The sequence below is a fragment of the Impatiens glandulifera genome, chromosome 1 (genome assembly GCF_907164915.1).
Source record: "Impatiens glandulifera chromosome 1, dImpGla2.1, whole genome shotgun sequence".
Lineage (NCBI taxonomy): Eukaryota > Viridiplantae > Streptophyta > Magnoliopsida > Ericales > Balsaminaceae > Impatiens > Impatiens glandulifera.
This window is the reverse complement of record NC_061862.1, coordinates 89,483,834-89,500,886: the sequence shown is the minus strand read 5'-3', so window position 1 is coordinate 89,500,886 and position 17,053 is coordinate 89,483,834. Positions and strand designations below refer to the sequence as shown.

Genomic DNA, 17,053 nt, shown 5'->3' with positions numbered 1-17,053 from the left:
TTAAACGAGATTTAAGTAATTATGTTAATATATATTTTATTATTAATGAATTTTATGTTTTAAAATTCGGGTAAATATTATAATATAATGTCTTCTTTTATATATAATTTATTATACAAAATTTAAGCCCACCCCAATACAAATTCCTGGATCTATCCCGGAGAGTAGATACAGGAGGGGTGAAAAATCCCAAGCTACTAATTGTAAAATTGGAAGTGTAGAATCCTCTTTGAAACTAGTTGGAGAAATCATCGAAATTCATCATCGTAACTCGCCGCTCATCGTCGTGCAATTGCGTGTCGTGCAATCATTGTGTGGTGTCGTGAAATCATTGTGTCGTGCAGTGCAATCGTCCATTCGTTGTGTCATGTTGTGCCGTGTCGTGTCGTGCAATCGACATGTTGTGCAATTGATCTTTCTACTTAGCATCGATCCTGATCTCTTGGAATATTGAAGAATATACACTCAATTGTGATTTTTGCTGTAATCATCTTTTAGGGTTTCTCTACTCTCATCATCAAAAGCCATTCATCTTGAAACCCTGGTATTATTTTTGAACTTCTTGTGTAGAATATATAATTGGGGATTCTTCTCTAATAACAAGATCTAGACATTCTTTTAGTTGTATTTGTTCTGTTTTCTGCTATGAGTAAGAAAACAAAAGAATTCAAAGAAGTAAGGGAGTTAATTCTGGAAAAAATAAGAATGTTACAAGAAAAAAGATTGAGAGGATAGTTGATGAGAGTTATTCAATAAAAGTAGGAGGGAAACAATGTTAAATCAATAGATCTGCATAAATTCTTGTAAAAAATAATATAGGAAAACATAGCAACAAAGAGGGAGTATGGAAGGTTGGTTATAATGAAAGAGTCAACCTGTTTGGTCTTAAAACTAGATTACCAAACTCCTGATGCATGCTAAGAAGGGAGAAATCACAATCAATAAAGAGAAAAATTAACAAATAATAGTCCAACTCAATATTCATTATCTCTAGAACTGAAATTTGCTGAAAAAATTAGAATATGAGAAGATAGTTAAATGGTCAGTTGATGCAATAAATGAGCTGATGAAGGCTCCAAAATCCAAGATCTACACTATCAGGATTAATTCAACATGGAAAGTCAATGAGGTAAGTAAGAATAAATCGAAAAAAATTCTGAAAAACCATGCCTACAAAGGAAAATTCTACTTAGGGATATCTAAACAAATGTAAAGGTACTCAACTCTTCTTTTGAATTCAAACTGCCTTCTAAAGTAGAGGAGAAATGTATTGTGAAAACTAAGAGTTTGTGGTGGTTGGAAACTTTATTGGAAAAAATAGAGTATCATTTCTAACTATCAAAGAGTAGGGATGTCAATGAAGCGGTTCGGGGCGGGGAATGCAATTACCATCCCTGCCCCGTTTTAATTTCGGGGACGTTTTTAATACCATCCCCGCCCCGTTCGATTTTTTCGGTTTCGGGGAATTCCGCGGGGCACCGTTTATAATTTTTATTTAAAATAAATAAAAATTATACAATATAATTATATAAACGAATTTTTTAATATAATAAATATTGTAATATATTAAAATTTTATATTATTATAAAGAAATAATTTTAATACTCTTATAAAATATAGTAAATAAATAAATATATTGGTGATTTAATATATTTAATTATGTTTATGGTATTCGGGGCAGAATCGGGGTGAAAACGAGGTGAAATCGAGACGGGTCGAGGCGGGGGACACAAATACCATCCCCGTCCCATCCTTGTTCGGTTTCGGGGAAAAACCGTCCCAAATAGGGCAATTCGGTTCGGTTTTCGCGGGGCGGTTTCAAATTGTTATCCTAACCAAAGAGGCTCTAATTAAACCCTAGATGATACTTTGTTTTTCCAAATAAAGTTTTCAACCACCACAAACTCCCGGTCTTCACAATACATTTCTCATCTACTTAAGAAGATAGTTTGAATTCAAAAGTAGAGTTGAGTACCTCTACCTTTGTTTGGATATCCCCAAGTAGAATTTTTCTTTGTAAGAACAGATTTTTTTTCTGCTTTATTCTTTAATGTCTCGTTGACTTTCCATGCTGAATTATTCCTGATAGTGTAGGTCTTAGATTTGGGGCCTTCATCAGCTCCTTCATTGCATCAACTAACCATTTAACTATATCCTCATATTTTGATTTCTTCAGCAAATTCCAGCTCTGGAGATAATGAATATTGAGTTGGACTGTTATTTATTGAGTTTTTTTTTACTGATTGTGATTTCATTTCTTGGCATGCATCAGAAGTTTGGTAATTTGATTTTTAAGACCAAACAGGTTGGCTCTTTCGTTATAACCAACCTTCCATACTCCCTCTTTGTTGTCTTGTTTTCATGCATTATTTTCTACAAGAATTTATGTAGGATCTGTTGATTTAACATTGCTTTACACCTGCTTTTTTTGAATAACTTCATTAATTATCATCTCAATCTTTTTTCCTACAACATTCTTAATTTCTTCTAGAATGAACTCCCTTACTTTTTAGATTTATTACTTTTGCTCTTTCCCTTCCCCATGATGGCATAAACAGAATAAAGAACATGGTAATTGTAGAAACACTAAGAGATGATAACAAATAAACTGCAATCGAGGACAAATTCTAGTGGCGCTTACAAATGCGGAAAAAACCCTAAACTAACAACACTTAATAGCTGACTTACATCGAAAGACTATATCGTGCCACTAGTGACAATCGTGTTGTGTCGTTTGTGCCTATTGTGCCGCCCGTGTCGATCGTGTTGTGTCACCTATGACGATCGCACTTCCTTTAATCAATGGTAATTCCGACGCTGATTTAATGACTTACGGTACAAGACAAAATCGTGCCGATCGTGTCGCCTGTGCCGATCGTGTCGTGTTGCCTATGCCGATCGTGCCTCCGTGACGATCGTACCGTGTTGTCTGTGCCGATCGCGCTTCCTTTTAAATCTCCAGAGCTTTTCTCGTATTTTATATTTTAAAAACTTTAATTCCATGTGAGGGATAAACTCAATAAAACTGGATTAATGAGAGTACTAAAAATTGAGTATTGAGAGTAAGGACCTGTGGAATTGGGTCTAGGGTTTTGAGGCTCAATTTAGTGTGCTTCAATGTTAAGTAAAAAAGAAGGAAAAAATGATATATTATATTATATGGAGAGAGAATGATATATTTTAAAAGGGAGATAATATATATATATATATATATATATATATTATAATATAATATATAGAGAATAATTATTTCCTAATTATGAATTCTAAAAGCCTATATATATTTTACATGGTAAACGAGTTGTAGAAGGTGGTGAGACTAAAACCTAGAACAAATAGAGAGTTAAAATTTGTAATTATAACTCTATTAAATCGATTTTTCGAAAGAAGAACGTAGGACATTGTTGGTTTGAAACTGGGTAAAACGCTTGTGTCATTATTTTGTTTATTCTTTGCTTTTACGTTATTGTTCTACATCCATTACGATTGCTATATTTTCGCCTTTCATTCTTCGAGTGATAGTTTTCACAACATGACCTATAAGTGAGAAATGAGAATTTAGAGTAAAAACTGAAAGTAAAGATCAATTAATGATTGAAAAAAAAATAATTGAAAGAAGAATAATTCGAAAATAAAGAGAAACATCAAATTTATAATATTTGTAAAAATGTTACAGTTATTTATGTTACCATTTTTTTTTTCTTCGCTAACGGCCGGGTCGTGCCGTGCAAGATTAACAGACAAAAAAATCAAACCCAACAGCCCATGAAATATTATCGTGGGGCCGGTCCATTGCCCCGTCAAAAAACTCATTGTGCCGTGCCGCTAGCACGGCTCACTATTGACCTCTAGTTTTAGGCCCCATTCGTCATCCATTTATAAAAATAACTTTAATAATGGATAGACATAACTCATTTAATGAGTTTAGTTATATTTTAACAACTTTAAAATTTATTTAGTAGGATAGTTTAAATGAAAAAAAAGTTTGTATAAATTTAAGAATTTGATATGACTTTATAAGTATAAGGATTGTGCTAGTTTTTTTTTTTTTTTTTATCATTTTAAAAGTATAATTATAATATTATTACATATGAGTTATTTATTTAAATACTTAAATAAATAATTGAACTTATATATAACATCTTATTCATCAATTTCAACTATTTTACTCTCTAACACAACTCTAAGTTATTTTTTTAAATATTTTTTATTTAATATAAATAAATTAATGTTATACATATTTAATTATTATTCTTACATTTTATAACCAACCAAAATATAAATTTAGGAGACATAATGATAATTATCACATCACTACTGAGATAAAATACCACTTTCTAAAATATAAAACGTCCCATTCAAACATGAACTCTCATCTTTATAGATTAGAGTTACGGTGATAAATATCCTTAAATTTTCAAGAATAAGAATATAAACAAAATATTATTTATTTATAAATATTTTAAATAAAATTAATATTTTTCAAATTTAATTAATTTAAAATTTGTTTTAATTTATAAAAATTAAATTTAATTCAAAATTTAATGTTAACTTATATTTTAAAATTCATTAGATATCTAAAATTTAAAAAAATTATAAATTTAAAAACACTTAAAAAATATGTAGGTTTCTTTCCTAGTGAGAATCAAGTCAATTACATAATCATTTAAGTTATTATAGATCAAAGATTTGTTAATATATTTTGTTCTACTCTAAAATAATATTTAGACGTGTTTTACACTATTAACGACCTCTTATCTATTATCGCGACATTTTTTACCACTACTTCGACAAACCAACTATCAATCATACCATGAACATATCATATCGTGACCTCACACTTTCACACACCTATTATCTATTTCAAACAATCACCAATCTCAATCGACCTCTCATATTATGACCTCACATTTTTCACAGATCTCTTATCACACTCGATAAACAAAACATCAATCTCAATCGACCTCTAATATCGTGAGCTCACACATTTTCACATTTTGGTCAATTAAAATTTCATCCATATTATTTTTAACCACCGATATTATTTATTAAGCATTATTAGATATATAATTAATTATTAATATATATATATATATATATATATATATATATATATATATATATATATATATATATATGAATTAGCTATAAAAATTTAGTCGATAAAAAATAAAAAATAAAATAATAGATAAATTTGTTTTCACTATTAAGATTTATTATATATATATATATATATATATATATATATATATATATATATATATATATATATATATATATATATATATATTATACTATTAAATTTTTAAATAAATTTTGAATTATTAATTTTATTTGCTTAAATTTATTATTAAAATAAAAATAAAGAAATATGTCAATTTTTCTCCTAATTAACTAAACTCTCCTTCAACAAATATTTTGTATAAATATTTAATTTTTATATGGTTAATTATTCAAAAATATATATATTGTATTTTAAAAATATTTAATAAATAATAATTATTATAATAAATTTAAATTAACTTTTTAAAATTAATTAATTTTTTATTGTTAAGGTTGAATATATATATATATATATATATATATATATATATATATATATATATATATATATAATTTAATTAAAAAAATGGTTAAGGAAAAAGAACAAATTAATATATAAATTAATTAGGATAGAGAAACCTAATTAATAATAAGAAATAATATAAAAGAAAAAGTCAAATAATTTGTGGATGAAATACCCTTCCAATATTTAAATAAGTATCATATTATATATATATATATATATATATATATATATATATATCAAAATCTTTTAAAAAGAGAAAAATAAATCATATTTATCTTCTAATAATTTTATATAATAAATAAATAATATGAATTTATCTAACTAAATATTTGAATAATTAATAAAAAAAACTTATTATAACTGAAGAATGTCAATTTTACCTTTGAGCTATAACGGAATATTCACGTATATCACTGAACTAATTTTTGTTCGTTTTTACTATTGAAGTTGAGTTTAATGTTCATCTATGTCACTGCTGGACAAAAACATCCAATTCCGTTAAGTTTTTCATATATTATATTTTTATTTTTTTATTCATAATTTCTAAATAATAAAATTTTTATATTTTTAAAGGCATTAACCAAACAATATAGACATTTTGAGAGACACTAACAATAATTTATTTATTTTTAAAATTTATTTTTATTAGCGTTATTATTTAAAAATGTTAATAAAAATAAAGGTTAAAATTGACATTATTCCTGTTTAAAAATAAAATGGTTACAAGTTATTTTTTATTTTTTTGGGGATTATTAGTGGCCCAACCAAAAGAGCAGAAGCATATATCCCCACTTGGGCCACTTCTATGACCCCAATAATTGACTATTAAAATTTTAATTAATTAATAAATATATAAAATGAATCAATTACTATTATTTTTTTCTCAACTATATTAATATTTTTAATATATATTATAAAAGTTTCATATAACAGATGTTATAATTATATATTTAATTTATATTTTTTTTTGTTAGTGTTTGTAATGAGTATAATTCTTGTAATTTTATGGTCCAAAATTTTGTATTAGGGAGGGTTGAGCCCTCTCATTCTCAAGGTCATTAGTCATTACTGCTTATGAGTTATCGTGATAATAATTATACTTACAAGTTACTGTTTTAACAGTAATAATTGTACTTACGAATTATTAATGGTTGTATTAACGGTTACGAGTTATGTTTCGACGATAATTGTTACACTTACGAGTTGTTTCAACTTTAATAGTTGCATTTACGAGTTATCGTTTAGACGATGATAATTATCTTACAAGTTATCTCGATAATAATGACTTTTCTTTATGAATGATGAGATGACTTTAGGAATTATTATTATTATAAAAAATAATTTGATAATGAAATGGTAAAAGTGAGGTGTTTTTCTTAGTGTTGTAGAATATTACTTAACTTTGTTGAGAAGGTTTGGATCAATAGTCCTATAATGACTTCTTTGTAGATAAAAACTTAACTAGCTGAGAATGACAAATACAAGAATCTATATATATAATGATGCTTAATTTTTAAAGTGTTCGGATTGCTGGGTCGAGAGTTGTGGTTAATTTGGATATATGTGAGAGTAATTGGATACTTGGGTCGGATTGTGGGTTGACCCGCCCATAAACTTAAAACGGTTAAAAATAAAATTAAAAATGTTATAGGTATGGTTCGAACTTGCAACCTAACAAAACAAGTACAATCTTTTAACCAACTAGACTAATAACACTTTATATTTTAAATTAAACCCAAAATTTTATAAACGCGTGACATTTTAATAATATAAGTTCAACTTTTTAACTAACTAATCTATATAGATAATGATGCTTAATTATTAAAATGTCTAGATTGTCAGGTCGAGAGCTGTGGTTAATTTGGATATATGTGAGAGTAATGGATACTGAGAAATTTGATTAAATAACCTCAAAGATGAGGTTATTTGATTTGGTGGTGGCTTGCTAATTTTTTTGCGCTCGTGGTCTTTTTATTTTTTTTGGACGATATTGCCCTTGTAGCGAAACGCTAAGTCCCTTAACGTTTCGCTAAGTGGATTAGGGTTAGTATAAATACTCTAATATTTTCATTTCCTTAGTTTTCTTTCTCTCTCTTCTCCTGTCTCTCTTTCACGGCGGCCGGCGGTGACGACGGCGACGGAGGTTGCAGGCGGCGGTTCAGTTCATACAGATCTATACAGATTTACAAGATCTAACCTAATCCATTTATGTTTTTATCTATACATATTTACAAGATCTATATAGAACTAACCCTAAATCTATTTTGCATGCAGGTCTTCGATTCTAGGGTTTAGTGTATACAGGTCTCCGATTCTAAGGATTGAAAGGTCGATAAAGATGTTCATTTCAAAATCTAATTCGAGTTATGTTCATGTTTACATTTTATTCATTTCAAAAATCTTTTCATATTTCGTTCTGATTCATATTTGGTCATATTTGTGGATTCTTATTTGTTATTTGGTTCATATTAGTTCATGTTTGAGCATTTCGTTAGGTTATTATTTGTTATTGGTTGATATTTGCAGAAAATCTCTGATTAGATCGTATGTGTTTCCGTTTTAGATCTGCTTAGCGTTTCGCTAAGTGTTTAGCGTTTCGCTAAGTGCTTAGCGTTTCGCTAAGTGCTTAGCGTTTCGCTAAGTGCTTAGCGTTTCGCTAAGTGCATTTCGCTAAGTGCATTTCGCTAAGTGCATTTCGTTAAGTGCATTTCGTTAAGTACATTTTGCTAAGTGCATTTCGCTAAGTGCATTTCGCTAAGTGCATATTTATTTTGATTAATAAATAAGTAATGTAATGCTTATTTATTTTGCTAATGATGTTTGAAGGATGAATATTGTGCTAATTTAAAATATATTTTAAATAATTTGGTGCAAAAATTACTGTAAAGTGTAATTTAATTTATACTTTAATTTTTGACAAACATAATTTTTTTTAAAAATTTACCCATTTATCATAACCAAGATGAAAATAATAATCCATAAGAAATATTCCAATAAAGATTCATATAAAGAAAGTAGACTATTATTGGTTAGATATATCATATATATCCTGATCATAATGCACTCCTTTCATTACAAAGTTGTATACATGCATTTAAAACAGGAAAACACTGATAAAATCAAACATAAAACCAAAAAAACTAATAAAAATAGGAAAGAAATTCACATAAGTTCTCCATTGAAGAACCAAAAGATGAATTTTAGATGATTAAAGTCATGAAACAAGTGAGAATTACACACATACATACATATTATTACATACATAGAAAATAGCAAAATCTATTAAGGTTCAAGCTTCAGCGACACAACTCTGGCTTGCCGATTACTCTTCGCAGACTTGACGAAAACAACCGCCAAACAAGGAGGTGCCCACCATGGCCTTCGTACTCTGTGTTCTCCTTTCAAACAAGCCACTGAAAAAAAGTTCATTTTTTATTATCAACAAACTAAAGCTAATAAGATTATAGTTTTGGAAGAGAGTAAAGGAAGGATAAGAAATCGACCAACCTTTAATTCGCCTCAGTTCTTTGCAAAGGGTTATAAAGTCACCCCATTTCATGTGACATTGTCTTATAAACCTAAGTATATGTTCTATCGTGAACATTGACATGCATTCTAAGTATTCCCCATTTACACTAATTTCTTTGAATATTTGACGATAACTTCCTAAATTTATCTCTTCTAAATTTTTGCACCAAATTATTTAAAATATATTTTAAATTAGCACAATATTCATCCTTCAAACATCATTAGCAAAATAAATAAGCATTACATTACTTATTTATTAATCAAGTAAGTTATCGTTAACTGCATTTCGTGAAATACACTTAGCGAAATACACTTAGCGAAATACACTTAGCGAAATGCACTTAGCGAAATGCACTTAACGAAATGCACTTAGCGAAATGCACTTAGCGAAATGCACTTAGCGAAATGCACTTAACGAAATGCACTTAACGAAATGCACTTAGCGAAATGCACTTAGCGAAATACACTTAGCGAAACGCTAAGCATTTAGCGAAACACTAAGCAGATCTGAAACGGAAACACATACGATCTAATCAGAGATTTTATGCAAATATCAACCAATAACAAATAATAACCTAACGAAATGCTCAAACATGAACCAATATGAACCAAATAACAAATAAGAATCCACAAATATGACCAAATATGAACCAGAACGAAATATGAAAAGATTTTTGAAATGAAGAAAATGTAAACATGAACATAACTCGAATTAGATTTTGAAATGAACATCTTCCTCAACCTTCAAATACTTAGAACCGGAGACCTGCATACACTAAACCCCAGAATCGGAGACCTGCATGCAAAATAGATTTAGGGTTAGTTCTATATAGATCTTGTAAATATGTATAGATAAAAACATAAATGGATTATGTTAGATCTTGTAAATCTGTATAGATCTGTATGAACTGAACCGCCGCCTGCAACCTCCGTCGCCGTTGTCGCCGCCGGCCGCCGTGAAAGAGAGAACAGGAGAAGAGAGGGAAAGAAAACTAAGGAAATGAAAATATTAGAGTATTTATACTAACCCTAATCCACTTTAGCGAAACGCTAAGGGACTTAGCGTTTCGCTACAAGGGCAATATCGTCCAAAAAAAATAAAAAGACCACGAGCGCAAAAAAATTAGCAAGCCACCACCAGATCAAATAACCTCATCTTTGAGGTTATTTAATCAAATTTCCCTGGATACTTGGGTCAGATTGTGGGTTGACCCACCGATAAACTTAAAACGGTTAAAAATAAAATTAAAAATACTATAGGTATGATTTGAACTTGCAACCTAACAAAATAAGTACAACCTTTTAACCAACTAGGCTAATAACACTTTATATTTTAAATTCAACCCAAAATTTGATAAACGCGTGACATTTTAACAATATAAGTTCAACTTTTTAACTAATCTATATATATATAATGATACTTAATTTTTAAAGTGTCTGAATTACCGGGTCGAGATCTGTGGTTAATTTGGATATATATGAGAGTAAATGGATATTTGGGTCAGATTGTGGGTTGACCCGCCCATAAAAATTTTACCGTAATATTTTTTTCACGATTTTTTATATTATTATTACTCGTCCAAATGTACGAGATACATGCTAGTTGGTTAATTATGTTAGTATAAACATCTTTAATAGTAGTATCTTTTGTCTAACATGTTCTTATAATAATTTAGTTAATATCGTGCGACGTTCTATATAATTTAGGCTCAAGACATGACAATTTTAATGATATCAAACACGATGAATCTTGCAACAACAAAGTGATGTAAGTCACTTTAAGAGTATTAACATGGGAAGATTGTGACTATGAATGAAAACACATAGAAAACGAAATATGACTAAATTGGGTTGAGAGATTGTGATGTCTCATCTCAGAAATTTACAATAAATATAAACTCATTATTGCGTTATACGACAGTCTTAGGTTAATCCAACAAATCCATGGGCTAGACCACTCAACTTTGGAAGTTGGGTCAGGGTAGTTGAACTGAACATTTAAAATTCACTAATATTTTTAATTTTTAATAGACATGTTTATTTGAAAACTATATCAATTATGATAGGAAATTCCAACACTTTACAACTTACATATAAACACACACACATTACATTTTGAACAGCTAAAGCTTATATAGAAATTTACAAGAAATTACTAGAAGTTGAATACATAATCATATTAGAAAGGTTAAGTTAGATGGGTAGTATGCCAACAAAGGGCATTTTTATGGATGCAATCCACAAAATTCCATCTTTCTCCACCACCTCACTTATATACTTCCAACCATTTCCACTACTATCTTCCAAAACTTTCACAATCTTCCCATTTTCATTAAGCTTCAAAGCTAATCCAACTCCTTTCCATCTTCCCAAATATGAATACCCTTTTGTTATATCAAAAGGAAGATTTGCCAACATTTCTCCTACCCAAGGTTTGGAGAGAATCCAATTCAACCACTTGGTTTTCCTTGCATGTAATCCTACCCAAATCTCTCCTCTATCATTCCTCTTTATGTTATCGGGAAATCCTGGGAGTTCCGCAAATAGCTCTATTGTGCCTGCCTTTTCAGTTTCGAGCCAGTACCTTAATATTCTACAATTTGTGGATTCTGCAATGAGGATCGAGTTGGTGTCTTTGCTTAACAGGACTCCGTTAGGAAAAGCCAAATCTTTTATGAGAATTGAGATGTTTTGGCTTATCGGGTCGTATCTCATTAGACTTCCAGATGTGTCGCGACTAACTATGAGTGAGACGTAGTTCCTGAAAAATAGTGGGATTAATTTCATATGAATAAAAAATGTTTATGGACCCATAATACAACTTTTGGAGTTGGATCTAAGTCTAGACAATAAATTTTTTTGGTAAACACATTTTTTTCTAGTCAAAGTAACTTTGATTCAACTACATCCATTTATAGAGACCAAATGGAGTTGTGAAGTAGCATTGAACTTGTCATAAATGTTACGCGTCATTTTGATCAAAACGTTGATTTAAATGAGATTATATTCTAAATTATAACTTAACTAGATATATATTTATAAATTTGTTAGAACCTCTCATCCATTATATCTAGATTCAGCTCCATAAATGGTTTTCAAATATGCCATTGTAAATTGTAAAGAATATAGAATATTACCTCCTTTGATATTGAGTGCTGCTGATAGTAAAATAAACCAAACCAGACTTTTGATCAATGTCTATACCATTGGTGAATTTTAATGCTTGAGATGTGTTTTGGGCTTTTAATAGTATTGGAGAAGCCCAGCCTCCTTTTAGGCCCACAACAAGAAGGCCCATATAAGCATCTGCAATATAAAGATCACCAGTCCTTTTGTTGAAACTTAGGCCCAATGGGCGCCCACAAATGTGTTCCATTTTCACATGCTCACATGGACTTGGACCCCCACATCCTTCCCTGTCAAACCATTTATTATTGTTTTTATTAAATTAAATATTATATTGCGTCATAGTCATACTAAAAATAAACCCGAACTAAAATAATAATAAAATATTTAATGATTCGAATAAAAATGAGTTAGATAAGATATTGGGGAAATCAAGATAAATACAAGTAAAATTATTCAATGCAAAGAAAAAGGGTAGGTAAGAAGGAAAGGGACTTCTCTTGAGGGAGCATTCATGTCCTATGTACAATTAATAACTTTATTAATGATTTTGTAACAAAAATAAAATATATTATTAATGAACATATTTGGAAACAAAAGATTTTAATAAACTTATGGTTGAACATTAATGAAAAATATATATCAATTTAATCAAATATATACATTTTTAATGCAAAATAATATGTACTTTTATTTCATAAAAGTTATTGTTTATTGATAGATTTGTAATTTGATTTACACATAACTTAACTAAACAAATAAATACTTCACAATCATTTTATTTTAGAAGTAAGTTTTTTTCTATTTTATAAATAAATATTAATGGATTCTCATTTAAATCATGCATTTTTAATAAAAATTGAACATTAAATTTAAGCATAATTAAATATTAATATTATTTTCACTTTCAGTTATCTTAATAAAAAAACTATGTAGTGTAGACCATATTTAAAATATCTGATATTAAATAATGATTAAGATTTAAATTAATAATCTCCTGTCTCAATATTCAAAAAAATAAATTAAAGTAGATCAATATTAATAGTTGATCTTTATTTAGAAAATAAAATTTAATATATATATATATATATATATATGAGGAGTGATAGAGGGAGGGAATTTGGTGAGGGAATTACTTGGCATCACCTTCATTGGTTAGAAAATGTAAAAGTGAGAGGAAATAGAAAAAAAAAAGAGAAATTATTTGATTTTTTCAGCGAATAAGATTATTTATGACCAAGTCATTCCCTCACCAAATTCCCCCACCTAATCATTTCTCTCTTTATATATATATAATATACTGATTATCATTTAAAAAAATTTAATTTATTTTGAAAAACAAAAATACATTTCTAACAATTACATTTTTCATCTTATTATTCAAAACATTAATTAAAATATTTTCGCTTCACTATTCATACATTTTTTAAAAATAAAATATTATTATATAAAAATTTAATCTATTCTAAATAAATAAATTTTCATATAACTATCTTTTTTATATATAAAATCAAATTATTCAAAATAACCACACATGAATAAAACCCTTAATTAAGTTATAACAATAGGAGAAAATATGTAATATAAGAAATTAAATAAATATTTATTATAAGTATTTTTAACATTAAAAAAATTAGAATAATTCATAAAATGAGACCACGAAATAAAAGATATGATGTGCTAAAGAATTAAATTTCTAGGTGAGTAAATTAAGTCCCATCTGTCACAACCCATTATTAGTTCATTTCATCATTATGACTATACAATTAATAGACATATGTATCCCATTCCAATCATAAATGCTTGTTATTATTATGACATTTATTATACAAAAACATTAAAATTTATTCCATCAAATGAAAACATTTAGCATAAAATAAATTTAAAGAATGATAATAAATGATGTGTATATGATCATTACATAACTAATAATATATATTTTTATACAAGTGCAATTTTGTTTTCATTGTTATATATCTCTCAATCAAATCACATTTTTCCTTATAGAATATTTATTTTTAACTACCATACATAAAATCTACAAAGGCAAACCTTTTTTTTAATATTAATGATCTTTTTTTATTATTGTGATTTTGTTGTATGTTTTCTTCAACTTGTATTTATAACCTCTTTTTTTTCTTTATAAAAATATTTAGTTTGATGTTGGGATAAATAAAATAATTCTCATTTTTGTATTTGCTTATTAACTAAATAATGAAAATACTTCAAAAAAATAAAAAAAAATTATTAAAAAAATCATTTCGTTTCAATCAAAGAAAATAGAAACACAAAAAAAGCGATTGGTTGAAATTTATTTAAACAAAACTTGAATTATTTTAAAAATGTTGACTGGCGTTAATTTTAAATTAAATATTATATTTTTTTATAAAAATACTTACAGGTTATTTATAATTTATAATGATAAAATAATATTATTTTATTTTTAAATAGAAAGTATTTTGTTAAATAGACAAGTAAACAAAGTCTGAGGAAAAAACTAGTTTTTTTTTTAATATTAATTATGTGAGTTAATTGGTTTTTAAAAAGTGTACGAATTTCCCATTTAATATGTCTAAAAAATATATTTTGTTAAATATAAATTTAATTTAATTTAATGAGTGATAAAATTAATTATTTAAATATATTTGATGACTGTTTTTAATTTCAAAATATATCCATGGAAACGATTGTATATAATTATAAACTTATTTAGGCCTTGTTTGGATTAGGTTATTATAAAATAAAATGAATAATAATTAATGATAATTTTGTAGAGTAATAATTTGGAGGAGATGGAAATATTTTTATTTATTAAAATTACTTAAAAATATTTTTATATAATAATAAAATAATAAATAATAATTTAAATATAAGATATTTTAATATTTTAAGTAATAAATCAAATAATATAATAGAGGAGAAAAATGAAATAAGTTTTGAGTGGATTGTAATTTAACAGAGTTTCAAACTTGTTTATAATTTCTTTTACCGACATGTTTGAGAATTTAGATAATAATAAATTACAGTTTAAACTACATAACCGACCGTTCTATTTCTAGTTCTAGCAAAGTGGTAAAACCTAAATAATTTTTAGTTTATTATATTTTGTTAGAGCCAACCAATTTTATAACCAATTTAACTGAAAACCGACACTAATCTAATGAATTTTTGGGTGAAAAAAATAGAGTGATCACCGGCCGGCCCTAGTTAATTAGCAAGGATGATTCAGACCTGGAGGGAGAAGCATTAACGGCGGCGAAGTCCGACCAGCGTCGTTCAAATTGCAGCCATTTTAGGATCCGGCCATCGGAAACGCCTGTGTATGGGCCTTCACCATTTGCATCAAAGGTTAGGCTCTCCGGTCCGAATGCGCCGCCGTCTATTGGGATGGTTTCTCTCTCTATATTAGAGTTATTAGGAAGAGAGAGAATGATAATTGTGTTTAGACAAAAGAGAGAGAAGGAGATTGACAGGAGAAGGATTACTGTGGAAGTAGTAGTAAAGAAAGATGAAGAAGATGAAGAAGAGAAGAACCTTGAGCAAGAGAGAGAAGGAAATAGAAAGTTAGTCATGGATATAATTGCATTTGCAAATCATTTCCAAGACTCAATTTCTTTTATACCCATCATGCATTTTCTTTTCTTATATAAAATTTCAAAGTTTTAATTTTTTTAATATATATATATATATATATATATATATATATATATATATATATATATATTAATTCTTAATTTTTAAAATATTCGGATTACCGGGTCGAGAACTGTTGTGGTTAATTTGGATATATATATATATGAGAGTAAATGGATAATTGAGTCGGATTGTGAGTTGACCGCTCATAAACGGTTAAAAATAAAATTAAAAATGATATAAGTATGGTTCAAACTTGCAACATAACAAATCAAGTACAACTCTTTAACCAACTAAAATTTATATTTTAAATTAAACACCAAATTTGATGAACGCGGGTCATTTTAACAATATAAGTTCAACTTTTTAACTAACTAATATATATATATATATATATATATATAAATATATATATTGATGCTTAATTTTTAAAGTGTTCGGATTGTCGGGTCGAGAGATCCGATTAATTTGGATATATATATATATATATATATATATATATATATATATATATATATATATATATATATATATATATATATATATATATATATATAAGAGTAAATGGATATTTGAGTCGGTTTTCGGGTTGTCCCGCCCATAAACTTAAAACAGTTAAAAATAAAATTAAAAATTCTATAGGTATGGTTCTAACTTGCAACCTAACATAACAAGTACAACCCTTTAACTAACTAGGCTAATAACACTTTATATTTTAAATTCAACATCAAATTTGATGAACGCGAGACATTTTAACAATATAAGTTCAACTTTTTAACTAACTAATATATATATAATGATGCTTAATTTTTAAAGTGTCCGGATTGCCGGGTCGAGAGTTGTGATTAATTTAGATATATTTGTGAGAGTAAATGGATACTTGAGTCAGATTGTGGGTTGACCCGCCCATAAACTTAAAACTGTTAAAAATAAAATTAAAAATGCTATAGGTATGGTTCAAACTTGCAACATAACAAAACAAATACAACCCTTTAACCGACTAGACTAATAACATTTTATATTTTAAATTTAACACCAAATTTGATAAATGTAGTTGTTCATCAATAGTTTTTAATTAGTCATAATTCTCTTTTGACTCTGCGCTATAGATTTTACTATTATTAATGAGCAATAATGAAATAATTCCGTCATATTTATAGAGATAGGGGACATAAGTAATATGGATATAGTAAGTCT

General features: G+C 27.7%; 1 protein-coding gene across 1 annotated transcript; it reads right to left on the bottom strand.

Moving 5' to 3' along the window:
• Positions 1–11,130: 11,130 nt before the first annotated feature.
• On the bottom strand, positions 11,131–15,816 carry LOC124922158 (protein STRICTOSIDINE SYNTHASE-LIKE 10-like). The gene is made up of 3 exons (XM_047462886.1): positions 15,455–15,816; positions 12,235–12,513; positions 11,131–11,858 (listed from the first exon to the last, which is right to left on the bottom strand). Exons 1-3 carry the CDS (start codon positions 15,793–15,795, stop codon positions 11,291–11,293), a joined length of 1,188 nt encoding a protein of 395 aa, XP_047318842.1. The 5' UTR covers positions 15,796–15,816; the 3' UTR covers positions 11,131–11,290.
• Between the last annotated feature and the right edge of the window lie 1,237 nt (positions 15,817–17,053).